The 26,645-nt window shown below is 33.9% G+C and overlaps 3 protein-coding genes across 3 annotated transcripts in view; 1 reads left to right on the top strand and 2 right to left on the bottom strand.

Annotated features, from left to right (window-relative positions):
- Positions 1 to 4,192: 4,192 nt before the first annotated feature.
- LOC131531342 (uncharacterized) lies at positions 4,193 to 8,661 on the bottom strand. The gene is made up of 5 exons (XM_058762043.1): positions 8,532 to 8,661; positions 8,052 to 8,384; positions 7,265 to 7,612; positions 6,048 to 6,181; positions 4,193 to 5,908 (listed from the first exon to the last, which is right to left on the bottom strand). Exons 1-5 carry the CDS (start codon positions 8,581 to 8,583, stop codon positions 5,873 to 5,875), a joined length of 903 nt encoding a protein of 300 aa, XP_058618026.1. The 5' UTR covers positions 8,584 to 8,661; the 3' UTR covers positions 4,193 to 5,872.
- A 3,977-nt stretch (positions 8,662 to 12,638) lies between these two features.
- On the top strand, positions 12,639 to 17,461 carry LOC131531347 (natural killer cell receptor 2B4-like). Its single transcript, XM_058762050.1, has 5 exons — positions 12,639 to 12,739; positions 15,323 to 15,640; positions 16,748 to 17,047; positions 17,149 to 17,280; positions 17,397 to 17,461. The coding sequence occupies exons 1-5, from the start codon at positions 12,682 to 12,684 to the stop codon at positions 17,459 to 17,461; spliced, it is 873 nt and encodes a 290-aa protein (XP_058618033.1). The 5' UTR covers positions 12,639 to 12,681.
- Positions 17,462 to 17,474: 13 nt separating this feature from the next.
- Positions 17,475 to 26,645, bottom strand: part of LOC131531357 (uncharacterized) — a 45,332-nt gene continuing 36,161 nt past the window's right edge. The window contains exon 6 of the mRNA XM_058762068.1: positions 17,475 to 17,546. The gene's annotated coding sequence lies outside the window, so the exon portion shown is untranslated. The remainder of the gene's footprint in view (positions 17,547 to 26,645) is intronic.

Raw genomic sequence — 26,645 nt, 5'->3', positions numbered from 1 at the left:
TTAAAGAAAACATGCAATGCATGATTTACAATTTATGATTTATGTTTTATGTATTTGGTTTTCATCAGTTTTGAGGAGAAACTAAAACTAAAACTAAACAATGCTAACAAATTTGATTCAAGGTTGACTACTTTTCTTAAGCATGGCAGGGCTCTTGTGTAAACACTAAATATTAATCAGTTCCTGTGTTGTTTGTCAGTACAGTTAACAAGGGATAAAATGCAAAGAATGAAATATTTAAAAATGTGTTGAATTGTTGTGGAACATAATTTTTGATAAATCATGAATGGCCCACTTTACTGCAAAAGAAATTTGCCTGGAGTGCATGAGCTTAAAATGTTTATTGGTATATATCTTACAATAAATATTATAGCTGGACCTTAAAAATAAACACATCTAGATATCTAAATTACACGTTCCAGTTTTTTTGTTTGTTTGTTTGTTTTTTTGTTTGTTTGTTTGTTTTGTATATTTTTAGCAGTGAGTCAGTGCTTATATTTTGTCTGTATGATCCATCACATAGTAACGTAAAAGAGTAACAGATTTTTTTTTTACTTCAATGTACATTGTAAAAAGTGATAAGTTGACTTAACTTAAAAAAATTGAAGAAACCCATTGCCTTGAAATTAAATTAAATTAAGTTTTTTTTTTTTTTTTTTTTATTTAAGCGAACTTGACAATTCACTTAACTTATTTTTTTAATTATCATTTACTTAAAAATTTTAAGGCAACGGGTTTCCTCAATTTTTTTAAGTTAAGTCAACTTATCACTTTTTACAGTGTAGAAACCATTTAATTGTTAACAAAGTATTATTGACCTATAAGACAAAATTGAGTTAGTCATCTAGTTGATTTTTTAAAAAGAAAAATATTTATTGTAAAATGTTTTGTCTTTGTTAGTGTGTAGCGTAACTCCTGAGCCGTAAATATCACATAACTGACCACTCTATATTAAAACTCCATATTAAGTGCGGCAAAATCAATTAATCAATCAATCAATCAATTATTTAATTTAAAGAAGAAGAAGAAGAAATCTGTCACTGGTGAAACATTTTCAGGAATACTATGAATTAATTGTTGTAGGCATTTCCCCCACATAATTGTTAAATCTAACAGCAGGTGTTAAATGAATAGAAAGTGTGTATAACTGGAGTATAGAGCGCCATCTAGTGTTCAAAATAAGACTTCACATGTGTAACAGTATTAGAGAGCTCTGGGCTCAGGGGCGTTTCTATGATTTTAAAACAGCAGGGGCTAGAGAAGGTTGTATATATACCCCATTTTTGGGCCAAGTGGTCATACCAAGCTTTATTTTATATTTGTGTTTTTGGAAATAGATTATTACTATCCCTGATTAGGCTTATTATTTTGCCTCATAGCAATTATTTGAGCAGTTATGTGCTTTCTAAAAATGTAATTGCAGAAATGTAATTGTTTAGGTGACTTTATACATATCAGTGTGTTTTACCCAACTATCAGTAACCTTACAAATTGTGTAAAAAAAAAAACAATCTCATGCCCTGTTATATAGTACATACAAAGAGTTGGCTATTACTTAACATAGTTAGATGACTACCTTGAAACTGATCATTTGAATCCTTTGATATTTACACCTTTCTACATTGATCAGCTGTATGATATTGATTGAACTGATAAATGGTGCCATCTGCTGTTTTTGAAGAACAGTATTGAAACAGCATCAGTTATGTGAGCTCAACAGGAAAGAGATTAATATTCTGCCGGTGTTCTAACTATGACCAGGGGTGGATTTAGTGATTTGGGGGCCCCGGGCAAAATATGGGAATGGGGTCCTATACTTTAGCACACATTTACCTGGATCAACCTAAAGGCCCCTTACTCTGTTGTGATGCTTGCTGCTGCATGTATCATATATCAAATATACATATATCAAAATCTAAATAAAGTGTATCAATGACGGAATGGAATTTCACAATTTTACAGAAATGATTTCCATATATAAAAAAAGCATTCTTACAGAACTTAACTTGCACAAGAAAAGAAATAAAGTAAACAAAATATATGTTTTTTCAAGGTTTTTTTTTTTAAGTAGCATCACCACCTATGGTCCGATCTCCATAAAAGTGTTATGCTTCATTCTATCATGTTGTCTGTGCACACCTAATTTTGTGAAGTTCTATGTAAATTAGACACAAAAAAATTTTCAGCAATCAAACGTAGTTTTACTATATAGCATTTTCACTTTTATAGCAGTTAAAAAATCAACCTGTGGCCTGATCTCTGTAAAAGTGTGCATGCTTTAGAATCAGATGTAGCGTGTAGTCACCTAGAATTGCGAAGTTCTCAGTTTTCATTTAGGAATGACAGGCCTTTGTGTGCACTAGGCCACTTTTAAATTTATTGTAGGGCTCTAGGTCCAGGAGTCAAACAGACCCAGTCATTTTTGTTCTGATCGGCTTCTGTTAACCTGGCCTTCATTGTGAATGTCCTCAAAGACAATCACGGCACCTTGGACAAAGACACTGCATGCTAGTTTTGCATTGCTGAAGCAATTTTCATGATTTATTATTATTTTTTGTTTTATTCATTTATTTTATTTCATTTTATAGCGCCACCAAGTGTCCAGTCACTTTCAATTCTCTTTCAAAAATGAATTACAGAATCCAGAATATATCTGCACTGGTTTTGTTGCAACTGGACAAAATACCTAGGACTAGTTTGCAAAACTATGTTTTTCAAAAAATCCAAAATATCAGAATGCAATCAATCGCAAACAATCAAATCTGAGACATACGCTTTGTTTTGACCCAAGGATTCCAATGATGTAAGTCACTTAAGTGAAAATGTGACTAATGGTTTTGGAGCTGTTTGCAATTTCATACTTTTGATCACTGTATAGTGCCACCGTCATGCCGACTGGGCGAGGTACTACCATCCCTCAGTGTTTGAAGTCTCTATGACTGGTTTTCTTTGCCCAATCACTTCTAGAGGAGAATGCTGGCTATAACAGTTTCAGCATTACACACATGAACCTGTAATTAAAAGAACAGCAATACATCCCTGAATAACAGGCTTCCTACCATTGAAATGACTGAAAGATTCAACAAACTGAACCTTCAGCAAATGGAAAACCAAAAATGTATTTGGTAAGAAATACTCCTATACTTTCAGTTAAAAAAAACAAACAAAAAAAACATTTAAAATCAACTGATAAACACCAAAATAGGAAGAAAAAAAAAAAAAAAATGGCAGCCAAACTGTCTGCACGGTAAAAAGTGATAAGTTGACTTAACTTAAAAAAATTGAGGAAACCCGTTGCCTTAAAATTGTGAACTTGACAATTCAATAAACTCATTTTTTTGAGATTACGTGATTACTTAACAATTTTAAGGCAACGGGTTTCCTCTTTTTTTTTTAAGTTAAGTGGATTTTTTTTTTAAGTGGATAAAAGCGTCTGCAAAATGACTAAATGTAAGTTAAGTCAACTTATCACTTTTTACAGTGTGGAACATGGACAATAAGTCCACATGTTAAGGAAAAATCTCCAGGTCTCTGCTTGTTGTGCTTCTTTCACTGCTTTTATTGCCGGCTTTCGAATGGGTCGAGTGCTAGCTGATAACACTGGCCTGCAGGTTTATATACAGTCAGAGCAGCAGCACAGAGAAAAACAGAATAACAGAAAGGGAGATATAACAGATATAAAAAACAAACACAGTTGGCAAAAACTTATCACATAAAAATAAGTCAGAGGACATAACAACCATAATGACGCTAGTGAAACAAGTGCATCAGTGTTAAAACCATTTGCAACTCAATTATTCAATATTACCTTAGTTATTTCTGATAAAACACACACACACACACACAAATATTTTAGAGACACACAGATTCCAGCCATTATACCAAGATTTGTCAAGTTCATTTCCTTGTTTCTTAAAATGAAAATGGTGTTTATGTGGGTTTTAGTTCAAGGCACGTTTTCATTGTAAGAAAACGTATAACGTTCATGTCCACTTATTATTGATTTATGGTAAAAATGTTTTTAGAATATATTACCTTTGACACCTATATAAGTTATCTTAAACATTTACCTAACAAAAACTTCATGCCAAACCTCTATTGAGGCTATTTACATATTTACAGTGAGCACCAGATGAAATACAGATGATACAAAAATGGGAACAAGGAACAAGGAAAGCATAAGTATCTAAAGCTGAAGGCTAGAATGAGTATTTAATTGAAGGAAATCGTGTCCATCAAACAGTGCTAATATTCTACAGACACATTAACAAAATACAATAATTCCATGAATTTTAAAAAGAGTACTACTGGACAATCACAGCCGAACACAATAGAACTGAAAGAGACACAAAATCAAAGACAATGACACGACAGCTCTTCATCTCCTCACATTCAAACCAATAAAATGAACCAATCAGCACCTTATAAAATGACAAAGATGATTCCTTCACAACTTCAGGTAAGAAGATTGAACACTGCGATTTCAATAATGAAGATAAAGATATCTACCAAATACATTCACTATAATTCAGTTGCATTGGTTTATCAAGTATAAAACGCATTTGTGTGTTAACTGTGCTGTAACATTCCTCTATCATGGTTTAATGGTAGAGTAACTGTATTTAACAGAGGCATTGAACACATAATAAATACATTCAGCAAGTGTTTCACTAACTTTAAAACAAATCAGTGAATTTCCAAACTCTTGAGGCTGGTTTTGGTTTCAGTAGCTGGTGGAAAGTGTTTTCTGATGAAGGTGGATGACTAAGGGTTAGTGTTAGTGGTTAAAACATTATCAAAAAAAAAAAAAAAAACATTTGTACAGATTGAACTGAGATCTATATAGATTTTAGGATGAGATTATCAATAAAATACAATCTAATCTCTTCTTGTTGGTTTTTTTGTTGGTTAAAACATTTACCTTACATAAACCTCATGAGACTGAGACTATTAATGAGCACCAGATGAATACAAATCCAAAAATAGGAATATGAAAATCTATAAGTCTAAATAGAAGGCCAAACAAGGTATTCAATCGAAGGCAATTGTCTCCATCAAATAGTGATAATATTCTACAAGACAAACACATCACCAAAATGCAGTAAGTAAAAATAAAAATAAAATAAATCACAGCTGAATATATAGAACTAAAAGAGACACAGGATGGGATGGGATGACATGAAAGGTCTTCATCTCCTCACATGCCAACAAATAAAACCAAATAACTAATAAGCACCTCATAAAATGTCTGGATCAGTGTAGCAGCTTTAATAAACCTCTACATACTGAAAAACATGGTAACACTTTATTTTAAGGTCTCTTAACTGGTTGCTTATTAGCATGCATATTACTAGAATATTAGACATTTTCTAGTAGTAATTAAGCACATATTAATGCCTTATTCTGCATGACCTTATTCTACATCCCTAATCCTACCCAATACCTAAACTTAACAACTACCTTACTAACTATTAATAAGCAGCAAATTAGGAATTTATTGAGGGGAAAAGTCATAGTTAATAGTGAATAAGTGTTCCTTATTAAGCCCTCGCTGATCTACTGCTGGTAATGTGTTGCTCTGTATCTTTTAAAGCTAAATTTCTTACTTTATCATTAAAAAAAAAATAAAATACACATGCTAAGAAATCAGTTCTTGGCATTGTATTTAAATTTGCATGTATAATAGGTGAAATCTGTCTGTATTGGTACCAGCTACAGTAATAAAATTGTGCAGTCATGACATTTACTCTATCAGCGACCTCTCCGTCATTTCCTAATTGTCTTCAGTATCCCTTTTAATGTAAGCATCAAAATTATAAATGTTACTTTGTTTTAGTAACCTTGGCTGGAGGCTGATTTAAGGACATCCCATCTACCTCAAAGGAACGGCATTCGGATCATCATCATCCTGTAGCAAAATACAGATTCACAGAGGATTTAATGAGGAGCACTGCACTGCAAATTTATTCATATAAATGTTTTTAAAAGGATTTTGTTATTAAGAAAATTCTTATTTTCTTATTAAATCAGCTGTATGTAATACTTACATTCGGTGGTACTGCTGTATGGCTCCTGCTGCGATAGTAAACCACACCAGCAGCTACAGCAGCAGCCACCAGCAGAACAACAGCAACAACTATTCCTACTACAGCAGCTGAAGACAGACCTGAATCTGAAACAGCTAAAGACAGACAGTCATTATTACTAGAGAGTGAGTAATTACATATCCAGTACTTAAAAAAAAATTTGACTTACACATCTTTTTACATCTTTTAACTAATAAATGGCGCCATCTGGTGTTTTAGCAACAGCAGCTAAAACAGCATTGCAGCACTTTGAGTTTAACAGGAAACAGCAGTGCACACTGGAAAACTGATTTGATGCAGTTTTCATGTTAACATTAGTCCAAGTGTTATTAACCCGCTGGTGTTGCTCGGACATTTTAGAATGGAAAAAAATAAAAAATAATAATAATATTTTTTTTTTCTTTTTAATTCTGCTTTATTGCTCTGTAATTTTTGTGGAAGTCACTATGTGATCACAAAAATAAATCATGGACTTGATTCAAAAACGCAAAATGGTTGTAAAAATAGTCACATAGGAGCAGACGGGACAGGAGCCCACCAGAACCAGAAATTAATGGGAAAAAGGCATACTACGAAAATACAGAGAATTTGTTGTGTGTACGATCTACAGATCAGCCATGATACAGAAAAACGTGCACAGCAATGAAGAGGTGAAACTCTAAAATATCATAAATATAAGTGCAAAGTAGACCCCCCCCCAAAAAAATGAATGCAAAAACTGACTTCAGATTAACTTAAAAAAAAAAAAAACATCTAAACCTTGATAAAAGTAGTGTTTGATAATCTCTAAATATATACCTAAATCCACAACTATACAAAAGAAAAAAAAAAGTATTTATGTCTAAAAACTGACAGATTTACAAGCCTCTTTATCCTGAGCTAAGGAATCTAGTAGTTGCACCAATCTAATGGTTACATTTTTTAACCATTTAACTTCCAGCAGATGGCACTAATCTGACTTCATAAATTGGATTTTAAAGGCCTTGCCTCTATTTTAACAGCTTTAATTGAAAAAACAATGACATAGATTAGATAAAAGTTGTATTTTTTCCCCACTGGAAATATTATTGCATACATATTAATTAGCACCATAAGATTATCTCAAAATGTAAAAAAAAAAAAAAAAAAAAACATGACCTTGATTTTACATGCATTAAATAGCTGATTTATATACTCACCAGTGACAGAAACACTGAATCTCTTCACTCTGGTGATGCTGAAGTTGCTATTGCTGATGATTATCTTTAGTTCATAAACTCCAGAGTCAGTGTTTGTGATGTTCGTGATGGTCAGAGATCCAGTCTGATGATCCAGCTTCAGTCTGCCTCTGAATCTCTCAGTACTGTTATAACCCTGATCATCTGTACAGATCTCACTCTGATCTCCAGTGATTTCAGCGATGAGAGTGTCATTAAAATACCATTTCATGGTCTCATTTGTGGTTTTTATTACACCAGGATCTAAAGTGACAGATTCTCCCTCCACTGACTTTCTCACAATTTCATCTCGTTCAGCAGCAGGAACATCTGAAACACAATCCAACAGATGCTTTAGAATCTTTTTGCTGAAAACTAACAAAAACTACACAACATGTAAGAACTGTGAAGATGATCTTGCAACTACACAAGCCCTTCTGAAAAGAACCATTTAAACATGGTCAATGCGTATTAACACATTTGACATATGATTTTTAATCCTAATTTAAACAGGTGATCAGAAATAATAGCATGATTAGATGCTATCAACTTAATAATTAATCTAAGCTCAACACCAGCTTCTTATGAGAAAGACAACAACTCTTAAAACTAACACTTGCACAGAAAGTTTGTAAATAACGGTATGAGAATTCATATACAGTCAGGTAAAGAAAATAAGTCTGAATATCGTTGTAAAAAGTCAATAAACAATAACAATGTGATTTAAACAAATATAAACTGCATTTAAATTTAAGCATTCATGGCTCACCATGGACAGTAACAATGAAGATCTTTCCACTGTCACTGCTGCTGCTGATGATCTGTAGTTTATAATCTCCAGAGTCTGTGTTTGTGATGTTCATGATGGTCAGAGATCCAGTCTGATTGTCCAGCTTCACTCGGTCTCTGAATCTCTCAGTACCATTATTACACTGAACATCAGTACAGATAAAACTGAGATCTCCACTGATTTGAGCGATACGAGTACTACTGATAAGAAACCATTTAATCTCTTCTTGTTGGTCTGTTTTAACACCAGTGTGTAGAGTGACTGAATCTCCCTCCTTCACTGACAATCTGACTTTATCAGTACCAGACACGCCTAAAGAAACAGTTAACATAAGCAACAAAAAATTAAAATAAATAAATACATATATTGTTGTAAAAATGCTAATACAAACAAATTGCAGAACACCACCGGTTTACACCGTTGACCCGGAAGAGAGATTGTAACAAATAAAAGCCTTACCATGTATGAGCAAAAACAAGATCACTGGTAAATAATTCATAAAAAGCTTCATTTTCACCACTTTCCACTAAGAAAAAATGAAATACTGATCCATTATGTTCTTCTGATTTAATGGCGACGGAAATGTTTCAAGGTAAAGTAAAAATATGCAAAACATTCTGAGCATGCAGTGAAGAGAGAAGGGGTGTGACGCTTTCTAATGCACATAGGCAGGCTTTTCATGTGTTCTGTTTGACTAACATCGTATGGAAATCATTTTGTTGGATTAGTACTAATGCTTTTTCACAACGTGGATTTTACTGTAATGAATTCGAAGACCACTGTTGGGTAAAGAGTTTGGGATATTACATTATTATTATAATTTAATAAAAACAAATGTTTATTGTTTTGAGAACAAAATAAATAATAAGTGATGCCATTATGATAGTATAGCCTAGGCTATATTGCACACATGTGTGCATATTTGGGTTAATTAGTAATGTTAGAGTAGTCTTTTGGAAATAAAACATACAGAACATATAAAACAAGTCTTAACACATTGCGCATTTCAGTTAGCATCAAACACATCCCAGTTTTGTAGCTGCAAGGAGGATGATAGCATTATAATCTGGATGAGTTAAGCATTAAGCTTTCACAGACACACACAGCAATGAAGAGTAAGACAGAGTTCTGTAACTTTACATTTAATAACATGGTTAATCGTGCCTGTCAAACCAAGTCACACTTCAAGAAACAGTGTAAATGAGAACTTGAGTCTGACCTAATGGCCTTTAACCAGGAAGATGGCAACTTTGTCAAAACGATCCCGTTAACACAGGTTTGCAAAAACAACTATAAAGGCTGTATTATGCATGCCAGGCCAGTAGTTGGCGTTGTCACTTTGTAAATTCACCCCGTGAAAATGTAATGCACATGCGCGCACATATAATATCACATAACCAGGGCCGGATTATCCATAGACGGGATTGGGCGAGTGCCCTGGGGCACCAGCCAATAGGGTGGCACCAAGTGATTACGATAATGACAAGACCTTTAAAATATTTTTTCATGTTTTGTATATATTATTTTGCTGGAAGAGATACAAATGCATAGAAAATGAACAGTTAATGATACAATATACAGAGAGAATATCAAATACATGCACGCATATAAAGAATTGCGATTGGGTCAGGTCCCAGTGTATTTGCCCCCTCCCCCCAGTCAGAGTCGAGCATATTTATTCACAAATGGATAGGCAGCATCGACTTGGCGGTTGTGCGAAACGTAAATTAAAAAAAAAAAGAAGAGAAAATATCATGACACATAGCCAGGGCTATACAGGGCGACTGAAAAGTAGCTACTGTGTGCGACTATCAAAACATATTTAGGAGCACCTGTGCGACTAACCCGATCAGCATAGGCTATTTGTGTTTGCGCTGAGAGGAGCTTCAAAGATTTCTACTTGCGTGTTTGTGCAGCGGTGAGTGGGCCTAATGTATCGCAGACATATGTTGATTCCTTGAATGCAATGTTAATCAGAATCCACTCACTGCTCAAAATACTTTTGTTCATTGCTGAGTTATGCACGCTCACAAATGCTCTCGTTATAACAAACAAAGTGTAGATAGTGTAAATAAGAGATTCGTTGTGCAGTGTAGAGAGCTTCATTGATTATAATGGAGTTTTGTGAGATTGCTGAAGTGAGTAACAGCTTTTAAAGATTATTAAAGGTATTTGTAAATGTGATATTAAATTAATACAACAGCTCAATAAACAATAAGTTATATAAAGTGATGTACATTGTATGACTTTTAACAATATTGCCTGATTTTGCTCTATTTAGTCAAGGAACATAGTTTCAAACAGTCACAGCCGAGCAGCTGCGTCTCCATTCAAACATAGCGGTGTTTCATTTATGAATGAACCTGCGTTTTAAATGAGTCTAGTGAGTCAGTGATTCAATTACCCACTCATAAAGTGAGTCACTTGCTTCGTTCCTGAATGAATCAGCTGTTCAAACGAATCAGTGACTTACCGCCACCTGTTGGCAGTTTTATTTTTATGTTTAAAGTGTCCTTTCAGTTATTTAAATCATTTCAATCAAACAATAGTTCTATATTCAAAATGTTATATTTAAAACATTAATCTCACAACATTGCTATGAATTTAAAACATCCATGCCACCTCTGAGCCTCTCTAAATGTCTGTAAATTTACCTACATGCCACTTTTGTGTTCTTCTGTGCCACCTTTGTAGTGGAAACTAATTTTGTTGAATGATTTCTTTTGATTAGTAACTTATTCTTCTTATTCTACCTGTTCTTATGGAATTTTTTTTTTTATTATTAAAAAAACGGGGGGGGGACTTCAAATGTGGTCACCCTAGGGCACTACACTGTGTTAATCCGGGCCTGCACATAACAACACCTTTTTTTTTCACAAATTTACGTCTTTGTTGTTTAAAATGGAAATGGTAAAGGCATAATTTTCAAAAGCTTTTTTAGGCCCCAAAACGCTGTTGTAAATGAATGGCCAAACCCCATAAAAGGTGTGAACAGCCCCTCAAATACTCTCTGCTCATTTTTATCCCATAAGCACCTGCTAATAGAAGTTGTATCTGAAAACTCTAGTAATGAGCATCTTTAATTACAAATGTCAGAACAGAAATATGACAAAAAGACAATTGTAAATACAATAAAAGTTACAGGTCCCAGTAAATGACAAAGAGAGACATAGGTTTGTTGTTGGTCAGCTGGTCCTGCAGAGATCTTCATGCATTAAGCAAAAGAATCCTGAGAGGGCTTTGATGGGACACAATTATAACTCCATAACCGCTGTACAGTATGGTTTCCATAGACTATCCTCACTTAGAGAGGAGTAAAGTTGTCTTTTCTGGTTGTAGTCATGTAGTCATGGAACCTACAGAGCTGGCCCATAAAATTATGCTTCACAAACTTGTTGGCTACTTTGAACAGAAATCTGCTATGCCTTATAAATGTAAACTTACCTGTTGATAGTTTCTGTCGCTGGTATCTGAGATCCCGCCTATGTGAGGAATGAGGAAGAGCAGAAGAGCAATGTCATTATAAGTATTCATATTTATTTCAAGTTTTGTATTGTATACTTTCGTATGGGATTTGAATGCAATGTTTTAGTACAAAAAAAAAGACAAAAAAAACACAAACTCTTGTCTGTCTCGGTCATCTACAGCTTACAGCTACAGCAGTACCAGCCAGACAAGTGTTTAGTTCAGGTGACTTACTGTTTTGTTTAACTATTAAAGATGTAGTTTGACATGTAACTCTGATTTGACGGTTTTTGAAACATAATTTTGCTGTAAAGCTGTTCTTAGAGGGGATCAACTGCAAGACAGGAAGAAGCCATTGACCTACAAACTAAACCCACATGCACTCAATAGAAATTCTCACATACAAAAAGTCAATCTACTCAACAGGTCAAACCACATTTCTGAAGAACTCAGACCCCTGCAGGTTTCGGTTTGACTCAGATAAGCTGCTAGTGTCACGCCTCAATGTGAGATGGGAGACTGTTTTAGCATTTTTTTTTTGTTTGTTTGTTTTTTTCATTGATAATAGATAAGTGAATTATAAAAAATAATTTAAAATCAGTTTTAAAATAAGCTCTAAGCATGAAATTCAGCAAGAGTCACATAATATTCCACTTGAAAAAAATGGGCAGTGTTAAATGACAAAATGAAGAGTGTTCCACTGTTAAGAAGAGCTCAAGTCTTAAAAATATTCACCCAAAAATGAAAATTATGTCATAATTTATTCACCCTCATGTTGTTCCAAACCTGTATGAACTCTTACATTACATTTGGCAGTAGCCATTGACTTCGATAGTATCTTTCCTCTGTCAGCATTCTTCCATATCTTCTTTTGTGTTCAACAGAAGAAGAAAAAAAAAAATAAAATGCTGCTTTGGAACAACAAGAGGGTGAGTGAAGATGACAGAATTCTCTCTTTTTTGGGGGGTGAACTATCCCTTTAAGAGCAGAACACTATTTATGTTATACATAACACACTTTCAGTGAGTGTGGGTACGTGAAGGAGGGTCAAACTCTGCGGTGGGAGGCTTCACATGCAAGATAGGTTGAATGTTACCAGCATAAAAAGTATTTGATCAGACTTTTCACTGAATCATTGAGGAAAATGTTTCACATGTTTGATTTGTTCTGTTCTGTTGTGTTCTGTTGGTGCTGTCTGATTGGTAAGTTATAACTATATATTTTTGGCTTAATAACAGTAGTGTTCTTCACAGATCATAGAAATGATAGAATCATAGAAAATGATAAAAATTGCTATAGTAGTTTCTCAGAAGCTCCTGTTCTTTCAAATTCCTTGTTCTCCTTTTTCTTTCAAATCTCCATCAGTCAAATCACCATGTTGTTGTTGTTTTTTTTTGTTTTTTTTTTGTAATTTCAAGAATTATGAATGCAAATCCTCTCCAGCCATCTCTAAAAATAATAGTCATGACCAACAACAAAAGTCATATAAAATTCAAATTTAATCGGAATGTGCAATACACGTTTTATATATGGATCTAAATGTTCCCATGCACAAAAATATCAATGTGTTGAAAATATCTGAATAAATTTGTAGCTTAATACATTTATTTCACTCTAGGACAGATGACTTTAGGGGTCATTCCACGAAATAATCTAAATTAATATACAGTGCCCTCCACTAATATCGGCAACCTTGGTAAATATGAGCCAAGCTGGCTGTGAAAATAAATCTGCATTGTTTATGCTTTTGATCTTTCATTCAGAAAATTCACCAAAATTCTAACCTTTCATTGAAATAAAACAATTGAAAGTGTGTGGAGGGGGGAATCTCATGATGAAATAAATGTTTGTCTCCAATGCATGTTGGCCACAATTATGGCACCCCTAGAAATTCTTATGAGTAAAATATCTCTGAAGTATAAAAATGTAGCACACCAGGGTGACTAAGCATGAAATTGTCCTGGATTATAAATATGAGGAACACAAAGGCCAAATTCCCTTAATCATCCATCACAAGGAGTAAAAGCTAAGAATATAGTTCTGATATGCAGAACAGAAAAGATTGTTGAGCTTCACAAAATAGAAAGTGGCTGTAAGAAAAGAGTTAAAGCATTGAAAATCCCCATTTACACCATCAGGGTAATAATTAAAAGGTTCCAATCAACTAAAGATGTTACGAAACTGCCTGGAAGAGGACGTGTGTCTATATCGTCCTAATGCACGGCGAGGAGGAGAGTTTGAGTGGCCAAAGACTCTCCAAGGATCACAGCTGGAGAATTGCAGCGATTAGTTGAGTCTTGGAGAAAAAAAAAGAAAAAAAATCAAATATCCCCTACATCACCACATGTTGTTTGGGAGGGTTTCAAGGAAAATTATTTTCGCTCATCCAAGAACAAACTCCAGCAAATTCAGTTATCAGACACGACTGGAACTTCAAATGGCACTGACTTCTATGAAACTAAAAAATGAGCTTTTTGGCAGCGGGTGACATAGATTAGGTGTCACCCTGTTTTTGAAGACTGTCTGTGTAAAATTCAAACATTTTAAAGGTCACCCTGGGTGTATTATTGAGCTAATGCTTATATCATTCAGTGTGGGTGGCATATGAGCATCAGTTACATTTTTAATTAGTGTTGTTGGTATTGTTCCTATTACTGTTGTTGTTAATGACCGGGATAGGATGATCAGTCTCATAACTAATTTTTTCCTCCATAACTCATTGTCAATAATGCATCCATGTAAATTCAATTACAAACAAGAACAGCAAGGTGACTGCAGACCTTCACTCCAGTCTTGCAATGTTCAAGAAAGTCAAGATCTTGGTCTGGTGTCAGAAGATCACAGAAAGACCCAAATCTGATCATCTTCCTTGTCTAATAATTGAACCAGATCAGTATATTTGAAGTTCTGTGAGAGGACACAGACAGATGGAAGCATAATCTAATTACAATTTCCTTAAAATATTAAATCTCTTAAAAATGTAATGTGCTAAATCAACAATGAACCGACTTTAACTGGAAAAAAAAAAGATATATATATAATAAAAATATAATGCAATTTAAAATGGTAAAACTAATCAATATCATAAAAAATTGTAAAAATTATATTTGATACAGCCTTCCAGGTTTTTCCATTAACTTTAACTATATTTTATTTTGGACAAAGCCCTTTTTTAATATCTTTCTTGTAGAAATATATATATATATATATTGTTCTTCATTGACATGTGGTCACCACCCAAAATTAGGATGTTCTTGGTCATCTGAATGACAAAAAATAAATAAATAAATAAAAAATTGAAAGGAGTAACTAAAATGCTGCTCATATATATGTGAAAACTATCACATAGTTCTAATTAAAACTATAGTATCTAGTAACGCTTGTGTCGGTAACAGCGTTGGCAAAAATACCAAAACATGAGGCAGAAAAATAGTCATAAAACTATAAATTACATAGCCTGAGATGACACGATACAATTTCTAGTCATTTTAAGGTGTCTTTATTTCATGGATATTTATAAAAAAAAATAAAAAAAAATGTTGATTAAACTTATTTTATTTTTTAATTTTTCCAAATTGAAAAGGCACATATTTCATGGAATGACTCTTATAACACCATATTAGTTCATACACATCTCTTCGTTCATGTATTTTACCTTTCATTTGCTTTTGTGTCCTTGCTGCTCTTGTTTTTCAGTTCACATTTAGTTATAAACTACATCTAATTTTGGGCTTTGTAGATCAGCAAAAGTCTTACATTGTGTAATCACAGTCCCTGTTCATCAGGTGTGTTTGGTGATTCAGTGTCAGTGACGGAGGGAGATTCTGTCACTTTATACACTGATGTTACGGAAATACATGAAGGTGAAGACATACTGTGGAATTATGGAGCTGAAAACTCTCTCATAGCTAAAATTAGAAAAAAGAAGCTAATTTTCACAACATTTGAGGGTCCTGATGGGAGATTCAGAGACAGACTGAAGCTGGACAATCAAACTGGATCTCTGACCATCACAAGCATCACAACTGAACACGCTGGACTCTATGAAGTAAAGATAAGCGGAGCAAAAATTACATCAAAAACATTCAGTGTTTCTGTCTTTGGTGAGTAAAAAGCTCATTTGTTCAGTCCTTCAAATATTCTGGTTTTGTTATAGGAATATTTGGTACAAATTAAGCTCAATCAGAAAAAAAGGGGGTACAGAAACATTTAAAATGATCAGAATCATATTTTTTGAAAAAAAGAAAAAACAAAACTGTGAGGCACTTACGTCAATAGCATTTTTGAGAAGTGGCATGACGTGTGGTCAAGTATGGTGTCCCATATTTGGAATTTGTGCTCTTTATCCCATCCAAGTGCACACACACAGCAGTGAGTAGTAAACACAAACACACACACACACACACACACACAGAGACACAGTGGCTCAATAGCATAACTGGGGGCACACCTGGGGCACGGGTGTTTGTATACCAGTGATCTTTTCTATATAGAGAACTGGGTTGTTGTCTTGAAGGAGGGTCACACATTTTGGTTTCTCTCGCACCTTGGGTTTTCTTTTCCTTTTTAATATTGATTTATTTTTCATTGCATTTAGAGATATATTTAACGTATTTTGCTATTCTTTTTCCCTAGACAAACAACATTTCTCAATAAATTAGAAATTATTTAAACCCTATTTTGTTGTCCACCTCCCTCTTTATGTTGCGATTTTGGAATGAGACCGTAACATCGTGAAGCAGTTGTCAGCCATTTTCGGCAAGAATTTGGGTTCAGTGCCTTGCTCAAGGGTCTCACCTCAGTACTGAGGGTGGAGGACAGCGCTGTACATTCACTCGCCCCACCTACAATTCATGCTGGTACTGAGACTCAAACCTGCGACCTTTGAGATATAAGACCGGCTCTATAAGCGTTAGGCCACAACCGTCCATCACAGAAGGGCCTCACAAAACACAGATTTTTACTTTTTTTTTAAACAAAAGTGGGGATGGATGGATGTTTTCTTCTTTTGTGATAATTAATATTACGCCAAATGCAGTAGACAGCTTAACTTGTACTGAAACCAGACTGCTCCTTTAAATGTTTAAGCATTTTTTAATGTGAGATGAAAAAAAACAAAAAACACACACACACACTCACTGACTGTCAACACACTACACTGAAAATAAGACTGCTGACTAAGACTTCTGCTCATTCTCTGATGTTTTCAGCTCGTCTACTTGTTCCTGTCATCAGCAGAAACTCTTCACAATGTTCATCATCATCTTCATCATCACAGCAGAATTGTTCATTGTTGTGTTCAGTGGTGAATGTGGGTCATGTGACTCTCTCCTGGTACAAAGGACACAGTTTATTGTCCAGCATCAGTGTGTCTGATCTCAGCATCAGTCTCTCTCTACCTCTGGAGGTGGAATATCAGGATAACAACACCTACAGCTGTGTGCTCAACAACCCCATCAGCAACCAGACCACACATCTGGACATCAGTCAGCTCTGTCTCACATGTGCAGGTACAGCAGTGATTAGTGATATTAGCTGAACTCTGTCTCGTCTCGTTCAGACTGACACATTCACTTCTATTAATGACTGTCTCTCTTTTACTCTCCTTCAGCTCCTCCAGACGTAGTTTCTACACATGATAGTGTCTCAGTGTCTCTGATAGTACTGATTTCTGCTGCTGCTGGATCTTTGTTGATCGTAGTTGTAGTCGGGATCTTCTGCATCTGCAGGAAATGTAGAAAAGGTCAGAGGAGCAAATCAATAATGCATATGTTGAAATAATTATCTTCGTTAAAGCACAAATTTTGATAAAAGTTTATAAACTTTCCCATTTTAACCCATCTGTGATTATTAATACAGTCCAGAAATGGGAGGGGAACAGAACTGATTCAGCACGGTGTAAACCAAATACACAAAAATGGTAAGATCATTTATATTTGCTGATTGAAGTTTTGTGTGCAATCATGCATCAGATGGTAAGTGAGCAGATGTGGGTGATCAGTCTTGGGTATTATTACCTTTAGAAAGGGAGGCTTTTTATGCTATCTACACTAAGTATGTTTGCACCTCAGTCTTGCAGACCTAGAAATTAATTTGCACTAAATTTATTAGCACTCAGAAACATATTGTATCTTTTTCAGCAACAAAGATATTATTAGTATTATTATTAATAAATTATTACATTCAATGATTAGTTCATTAAATATTTCATAATTTACTCACCCTACTGTTACAAAGCCACATAAGTTTTTTTAGGCGAAAAATAGACAAAATCCCTCCTGGTCTCACGCCATTACATTTTTTCCAACACTTTAGACAGAATACTAGCTAAAGCTATATAGCTATTATAATAATTCCAGATTTTTTTGGAGCTTGATGCAAACCTGTCTCTGAGCTCTACAGGCAGTTCTTTTGTCCTCAGGGCTTGGTTTTCACTCTGATATGCATTTTCAGTTGTTAGACCTTTTATTAAGACGTGTACCTTTCCAAATCACAGGTTAACTCCACTAGAAGTGTAGAAACATCTACAAGCAATATGAATGCTCCTGAGCTAAATTTCAACTGTCCCAGATAAGGGTATGATTACTTATGCAATCATTTAAGTTTTTTTTTTTTATAAATATATAAATTTGCAAATATGTTAAAAAGCTGTTTTTTGCTTTGTCCTTATGGTGTATGGAGTGTAGACTGATGCAGGTAAAAAGTAATTTAAATCAGTTTAACATAAGTCAGCAACATAACAAAATGTGAAAAAAAAATAATTTATTCGGTAAATGTGTTTTCATCGTAGTTTATGCGCATTTTTTCTTATCGGATTAAAAAATGTATCCTACTCAGTTGTGCGCATAAGTTTTTTATGCACATTTTTAGAATTTATGGGCATCTTGGTGTTTCCATCCAGCATTTTTTTTATGCGATATTCCAAAATGCACATCAGAATAGGTGGATGGAAACATAGCTCCTGTGCACAATAGAATTATACTTTCTTATATGGTGTTGCTATCATTGGTTTCATTACCTGTTGGCTTGAAACAGAAGTTGCAAGTCTTTTGTTCCCTATTGTTGCCCAGAGCTATACACGACTGTCCACACAGGGGGCAGTTGTGGCCTAAATGGTCAGAGTGTCGGACTTGTATGTGGGTTCGCGTCTCAGGTCTGGCAGGGATTGTCGGTGGGAGGAGTGAATAACCAGCACTCTCTCCACCCTCAATACCACGACTGAGGTGAGACCCTTGAGCAAGAACCAAACCCCCAACAGCTCCCCGGGTGCTGCAGCAATATGGTTGCCTTTTGCTCCGGGTGTGTGTGTGTCCACTACTGTGTGTGTGCGCTTGGATGGGTGAAATGCAGAGCACAAATTTAGAGTATGGGACACCAAAAAGATCTTATTTTAAAGACTTATTAAGGTCTTCTTTTAAAGGTTGGGCTGCAATTAATTTTCATTTTGGTTGCATCAGAAGATTCCTGATTGAGTTTGTGTTTCCTTGCAGAAATCGAAGAAGGAGCCTGTATATGAAAATGTCCCCAAAAAAAGATGATTAAATAGGCCTATTGTATCTACTGGAACCGATTTTAAGAGCTACAAGGGTCCAGACTCAAATCTTTTTTATTTATTTATTTTATTTTTTTCACAGATTTATTCTCTGGTAGGATCTGTTTTATTTTCACTCTCTGTATCATTGTTTGATCACACCTAATTTATTTATTTATTTTTGTTATGATGTCTGAAATTGTGTTGTTCTGTATAGTACTAGTATTTCTTCTATTTTTAGTTTAACATGGACATTTACTAACTTTATTAAATATTGAACCTACTATGCTCTCTCAACTCTTTTTACATAGGCCTACATAAAACGTATGAATAAAAATGTAATATCAAATGTGGTGCATTGTGGTTTACATTGAGTTAAACTTCATAATGTTCTGCTGGATATGTTGGTAAATGCAGCATGAACACGTCATCGCTTACTAGTTTCCAAAGCAGAAATTGCATCTCTCTGATAATATTATTGCTACTTTTGTGCTATAAATTGATGCTGCTGTTCTCACAGAGAAAGAGCTAAAAACAAATATTAAACAAAATAAGTCACCCTACCTGATAATTGTGCAAGCTGCTAATGCCTGCTGAAAATATAGTAGTGAATCAAATTAACACAGATTACTTTGGATAATTAGAATAACACTTTTTCACAAGTCTTAAAGGTGCAGTAAGTGATTTCTGAGAAACACTATTGAAAGTAGATCAGCTTTGAAAGAAGATCAAACCAAGCATCAAAACAGTCTTGTAGCCAACCAGTATGGGTATATTGCATGTTTGTGAATTAGGGGGTGCAGCTATCAAGATATGGCCTGTGTGTGTTTGGTGATTTAAAATATCAGCAGTGTTTCTCAGAAATTGCTTGTTGTACCTTTAAAGATTTATTTATTTTTTTTTTTTTCGTACAAATATGTGTATAGGGTAACCATACATTCCCCTTTTTTATCTCAGACATGTCTTGTTGGGATTTCTAAATTTCCCCACTTTTCTCCATCGGAAAACAAATTCTGATTCATGAGTGTAACACCTATAACACCTATGGAGTGTAGCTCCTATAACAGCAGGCAGCTAAAGTGAATGTAAACTGGAGCGAAAGCACGATGACACAGTGAACGTTCCGTTTTCTATAATAGGCCTATGCATATGAAAAATAAAATAAAAAACGATTTTCGCAGTGTTCCATTGGTAAAATAGGCCTATGGTATAATTGCAATTTTATCACTTTAGTGTATAACACTGCATATTCTTAACCCACAGTCTGGATTTTATTATTTGGTAACACTTTACAATAAGGTTCATTAGTTAACTACATTAGTTAACATTAACTAATAATAAACTGCACTTATACAGCGTTTATTAATCTTTGTTAATGTTAATTTCAACATTTACTAATACATTATTAAAATCTTGTTAACATTAGTTAATGCACTGTGAGCTAACATGAACTAACAATGAACATCTGTATTTTTATTAACTAACGTTAGCGAAGATTGGTAAATACAGTAACAAATGTATTGCTCATGGTTAGTTCATGTTAGTTAATACATTAACTAATGTTTAACTAATGAACCTTATTGTAAAGTGTTACCTATTATTTTAATGAATTTGAATTTAGTAAATAATATTTAATATAAATACAAATCATGAGCGGAGTCCAAGACAAAAAAAAAAAAAAAAAACAAGAGCATCTGGGGCCTGTTTCATAAAACACGTTTACTGTATAAGCCAGGTTTATTTCAGTTAGTCTGACTTATTGTCCGTTGATTTGGTACAAAATAAGTCAGACTAACTGAAATAAGCCTGGTTTTATGGAACAGGCCCCTGGTCTCTGCAGCACTCTGACTGCAATAAGCATCATTCTTTCTAACGTCATGGCTACAGTATATAAAATATTACTCCACACACAAACAAACAAACAATAAATAAAGACAAAACCTACAAATGTTGAAATGTTAAAAATGTTTTAAAATAAACATAAATAATAAAATTATAATTCTTATATTATAATATAAAATTTAAATTATATTAAAAATTAAATTAAAACAAATAAAAATACAATAAATAAAGAATAAAAATACAAACGTTACAGTTCCCAATAAACCACAGCTTGTTATTTAGTTAGTCCTGTTGCCCAAAGATTAAAAAAAACCAACAACAACAAAAAAAAAGAAAAGCCTTTTCACCCACAAGAGGGCTCCAAAGAAAAGCATTACAGCTACTTTACCCCTTGAACATGTTTCTATCTTCAGCTGGAGACGAGTAAAGTTAGGCTGAGTACAGTTACTAATTTTCCTAAAACTTTTCCTAAAAAAGTTTTAGGGAAAAAAAAAACGTTTTTTTTTTTTTTTTTTTAATTTTTATGCATTTAAATTGTTTAAAGCATTTACAGTAATGTAAATGTAGCATATGTGTCAAATAATATGCACTTGCTGCTTACTGATTACTGTGTTTTTATTTTATTTTATTTTTTGTTGTTGTTTGTTTGTTTAAAAGGAAAATAAAATAAAAATCAAACAACTGTCACAAGTTTCTTTGTTCAATATAAGATCACAATTGCATGAATTTTCAACTCCAATGAAATTGAGCAATTTCACCTGACTCTCTGGTCTTCTATTTGTTCAGTAGGTTGCACCCTCTATGCACATTTCCTAGAATACAGCACTTTTGAGATCACCATAAACACTTACAATGTTCACAATTAATAATTTTTTGACAGTTCACTCAAAAGTCAGCTTTCCTGTAGCTCAAATAGTAGAGCATGGCGCTAGCAACGCCAAGATCATGGGTTCGATTCCCAGGGAAAGCAAGAGCAGATAAAATGTAAAAAAAAAACTGTAACTTGAATGCAGTGTAAGTCGCTTTGGATAAAAGCGTCTGCTAAATGCATAAATGTAAATGTAAATGTAAGTAAAAAAAAAATAAAAATAACTCCTTGGTGTGAAACATAACAGGAGTATAACAGTTCAGAATAAAACAGTTCAAAAGATTTGTTTGGAAGGTTCAGTTCAGTAAGTTCGTTGAAAAGTTCAGTTCAAAAAAGATTAGACTCAAAAGATTTGATCCAAAAGATTCAGTTCAGGAAGCACAGTAACAAGATCGGCAGTTTAAGACATTAACTTGTAAGCACAAAACACAAGATACTTCTCTTTTAAATATAAATACGACTTTATTTATATAAACCTAAGACATAAACTAATCTAACACATGAACACAAGCAGTCACACATTCATACGTTGCAGAAAGAGAGAAAGGATGAGTTTAGAGAATGAGAATGTGAAAAAAACGTTTCAAACTTTCTGGTCCGTCTTTCTCAAGCCAACTTAAAGTTTGTCCCTGACTGAATGATAGGCATTCGTTGTGTAATATTAGGATAAAGCACAGCAAACCTCAGCTAGTTGTATTGATTTCAGTTTGTTGTGCTGCAGCTTAGCTTGCAATGCTTTAAAACTGTCTGCTATTGTTATCTTTTGAGTGCAACAGCTGAAATAAACTTGTATCTGTGGACTAATCATTTTTAATCTACTCTGGTGTGATTCTTCAAACTTTTTGACTTATATTTACAAAATGAACAGGAATCCAAGACCACACACATGGATGAAAGTTTTCCTTTAATACATAAGCAAAATTTTGGATTAAACAAAATTGTATGGACAAAAGTGTATAAAGTAGCCTATATTTTGGTACACTGCAAATGAGAAAACAAATAGGCCTACTTCATGGCATTTTTTGGAATAGAATATGTTGGAATAGATGGAATAGAATAACAACTAATATATATATCTATATATATATATATATATATATATATATATATATATATATATATATATATAATGTATGTCTATTATATGTATGTCTGCACTATGTCTGTATTATTATTTTTTTCTTTGCACTGGTAGCTCCTGTCACCAAGACAAATTCCTTGTGTATGTAAACACACTTGGCAATAAAGCTGATTCTGATTAGCCTACTGTTCTAAGGCTTTAAGGTCTGGGATGTCAGATTTCGATTTTTTGATCTTTCAGAATTGACTCTAATATGCTGATTTGCTGCTCAAGAAACATTTCTGATTATTATCAGAGTTGAAAATTGTTGTGCTTAATGAAGTATGGAAACCATTACACAGTAACAGGATTCCTTGATGAACTGAAAGTTCTACAGTATTTATTTGAAATAGAAACCTTTTGTAACATTATAAATGTACTTACTGTCGTTTTTAATTAATTTACTGCATCCCTGTCAAACAAAAGCATACATTTCTTAAAAAAAATAAAATAAATAATAATAATAATACTAAAAAAACAACAACATAGCAATCCCAAAATCTTTGAATGGTAATGTCGTTAGTCAAATGCCAGAATCAAGTTTAGAAATATGTTGTTGTTGTTTTACCTCTCTTACATATGATCTTAGAATAACTTTATCATGTGTCATATTTTTATACAGCAGATCCAACAAGGATATTTACATCACACTCTTTTCTCCTATGTAGTCTTGTTTTGGTGCATAAATCTTTTCAGTTTGTAACAAGAATTCAATAGTGATTCATACTCAAAATTGAGGAAAACTTATATTAATCACATCCTCCATGACTAAATTTTCCTGGATTTTGAGTGTGAATCATTATTGAATTCATATTTTTAAAAACAAAATATCACTGTCTCACATAATATCAAACTTCCACACCAACACACATTATAGCAACACCTAGATATCAAAATATCGTCAAGGCCACAGTCCAGTTTTTATTCCACTTTATGTTTTATAGAAAAGTGCCTCTATTTAAAGCCTAATTAATAATATGTTTATGAAACTGTATGTCTTATAATGTTGTGCATCAAAAAAGATCATGCATTTATAAATGATCATCATTGTGTATCATCCAAGTACAGTGCAACACATGGTCAAAGAGCAGATGACAGAGAATAACATCAGTGTAGGTTGCAAAATTCTTCTTAGGCCGCTGATATGGTGGTGAATGTTATTTCATTCATTGCCAGAGGATGACCGTTTTAAAACATAAAAGGTAACAGAAGAGTATAACAATAAATAATGTAAACGGTTGTTGGTTCACATGTCTATATCTGCACTACTATTGGAAATCAGTGTAGACAATCATCCAGGTGTTCTGGGATTCTTGTTTCACTGTGCAAGGGAAACCTTACACCTTTACTTGTGATCATCTTCATTTATGTTTGTACAAATGTTTAAATATTATATATGGGAAACATAAAAAAAACAACAATGACAATTTCAGCAACTTTTTTTTTTTTTCAGCAGTTTATAACCAAACAACACGGAGAATGTTGAACAGAGTAAGTTAAGACATGGATCATCACACGCTATACAAAAATATGTCCGCAGACACATTCATATAGGTTTATTTCATTTGTAGCAGGCATAATGTATTCAACAAATTATAACAATTAATAAGACACGGTTTTAAAGCTTTGCGAGCAACAAATGAACAGCACAACGAACTGAAATCAATGTATACAACTGGTTTGCGGGGATTTATGGATCAACTGGGGATCGTGTAAACTGGGGACGTGCGCGTGCACGCTAATAGTTTTACCTGAGTTTCCAGCAGATGTTGGACCTCCACAGATTCGTCAAAGGGAATTTTCAACGGAACAGATTTCAAAGCTTTCCACATTATTTGTGAATATTTGCATCGTTATTAGACTCTGTTGTTTCCCCTGTCGATGTTCCGATGTATCTGAAGCGGTTTAAGGGAAGTTTTAATGCGTTTTCATGTGAGGTCTCAAACCACGCCCAGATTAATTTGTTTAGGCTACATTCGTTTCAATAGATTTTTTTATTTTTCTAATGACAATTGTAAATGCATTAAATAAGGTGTTTACTTTGTTTCTTTGCAACGCCTGTGTAGGCTGATCAAACATATTACTTAATTTGTGTAAATAAATTTGAGCAACAATACTGCTGTGTGAATGAATGAGTGATAAACAAGCTATAGTTTTGCATTAGGCATATAATTTCGAATTAGTGACACCGATAAGATGCAGTGAATTATCCTGAATAGGGAATGTTCAACAAACGTATATAGTTAGGTGTTGAAGCAAAATCACACACATACAAACACTTTTAACAATACATAACTTCAAAGCAGCATTTTTTTTTTTTTTTACTATGAAGAGAAATCTGCTGTCAGAAATGACTGTCGATGTAATGATCATACTGCAGAAATGTAGTTTTATAATAGAGGTCTGTCAAGTCAAGTGAGGTCACCTTTATTTATATAGCGCTTTATACAATACAGGTTGTGTCAAAGGAGCTTCACAGTGTTAAATACTGAAATAGTGTCAATAATGCAAATAAAGTTCAATTTAGCTGTAAAGCAGCTCTAAAATGAGGACAATACTAAACAGTCAGTTTCTCAGTTAAAGTCAGTTCATCGTTGATGCAGCAATGTGATTGTCCAACTCAGTTCAGTTGTGCTGATGGCTGTCTAGGTGACAAAATCTTCGCAGGGGATCTGTCTGTAGGGCACATCTAGTTGGCATGGTCTCCACCTCTCCACTGACATTCAGAGCTGTTGTGGTCTTCTCTAGGTGTTGATCCACCATCTGGACTGGAAACAGGCTGGATCTGGGTAGTTAACATCATTCAGTTATGCACAAACATCTTTAGGCAATTATTTACATATTTTGATTATAATGATTACAATATAAGGATAATTTTGCAGTTTTGCATGTTGATTCGGAGTTGGGATTGTAAGTTTTTTGCAGGGGTTGTTATCTCTTCACAGGGTCATCTAAAATCGTCACAAAGGCTGAATCCAAATGTTAGTGAGGTTGTTTGGACTGAAATGAAGATAACTGGCATAATTCAGTTATATATATATATATATATATAAAGAGGCCCACACTCATTATTTATGAAACTGACAGACTTTTATGTCATATTTTTAGTTCAAGAAGTCTGCAATAAAGTATATATTGAAGGTTTTCCTATTCTAATTAATGTTTGGGATATTTGTGTAAGATGTCAAATGAGGTTAGTGATGTATACTGTCTTCTGCAATATTAGCCATATATGTAATAATTCATCCACAGCATCATATGTTCTGCCTATGTCAGTCATGAAAAAGTTGTGGGTGCTGAGTGATTGTCACAGGGCTTTCATAAAAAAAGACAATGGAAACATAACATGTTTTCTACGGTCGGAAACACAAGTAGTCTGGCAAGAGACCAGTAGGCCTATATGTAAAATGAAAAGCAGGAGTCATGAACTTAGAATTTACTTTAAACAAAGTGTTCTCTACATGTTCAATGAAAGACAGCAGATTCACAACATTTATAGTCAAGCACCTAACTGAGCATAATGTACAGTACAATACAGACACACTATTAAGCATATATAAAATTAAGTTAATTTAATTGATTATATGATTATAAGAAACTGAGTACATAATTGTTCTGAACAGAGTTCTAAGCCAATGCAAAATGTTGATTTCAGATCAGTCATAAACCCAGGATGAAACTTTATGTCCAGGGAAGAGGATAGAGGCACCAGAGTTGACTGTACAAGCAAGAGATCTCAGATAATAC

The sequence above is a fragment of the Onychostoma macrolepis genome, chromosome 22, assembly GCF_012432095.1.
Source record: "Onychostoma macrolepis isolate SWU-2019 chromosome 22, ASM1243209v1, whole genome shotgun sequence".
NCBI lineage: Eukaryota > Metazoa > Chordata > Actinopteri > Cypriniformes > Cyprinidae > Onychostoma > Onychostoma macrolepis.
The sequence above is the reverse complement of the archived record's forward strand: the minus strand, read 5'-3'. Positions and strand labels throughout refer to the sequence as shown.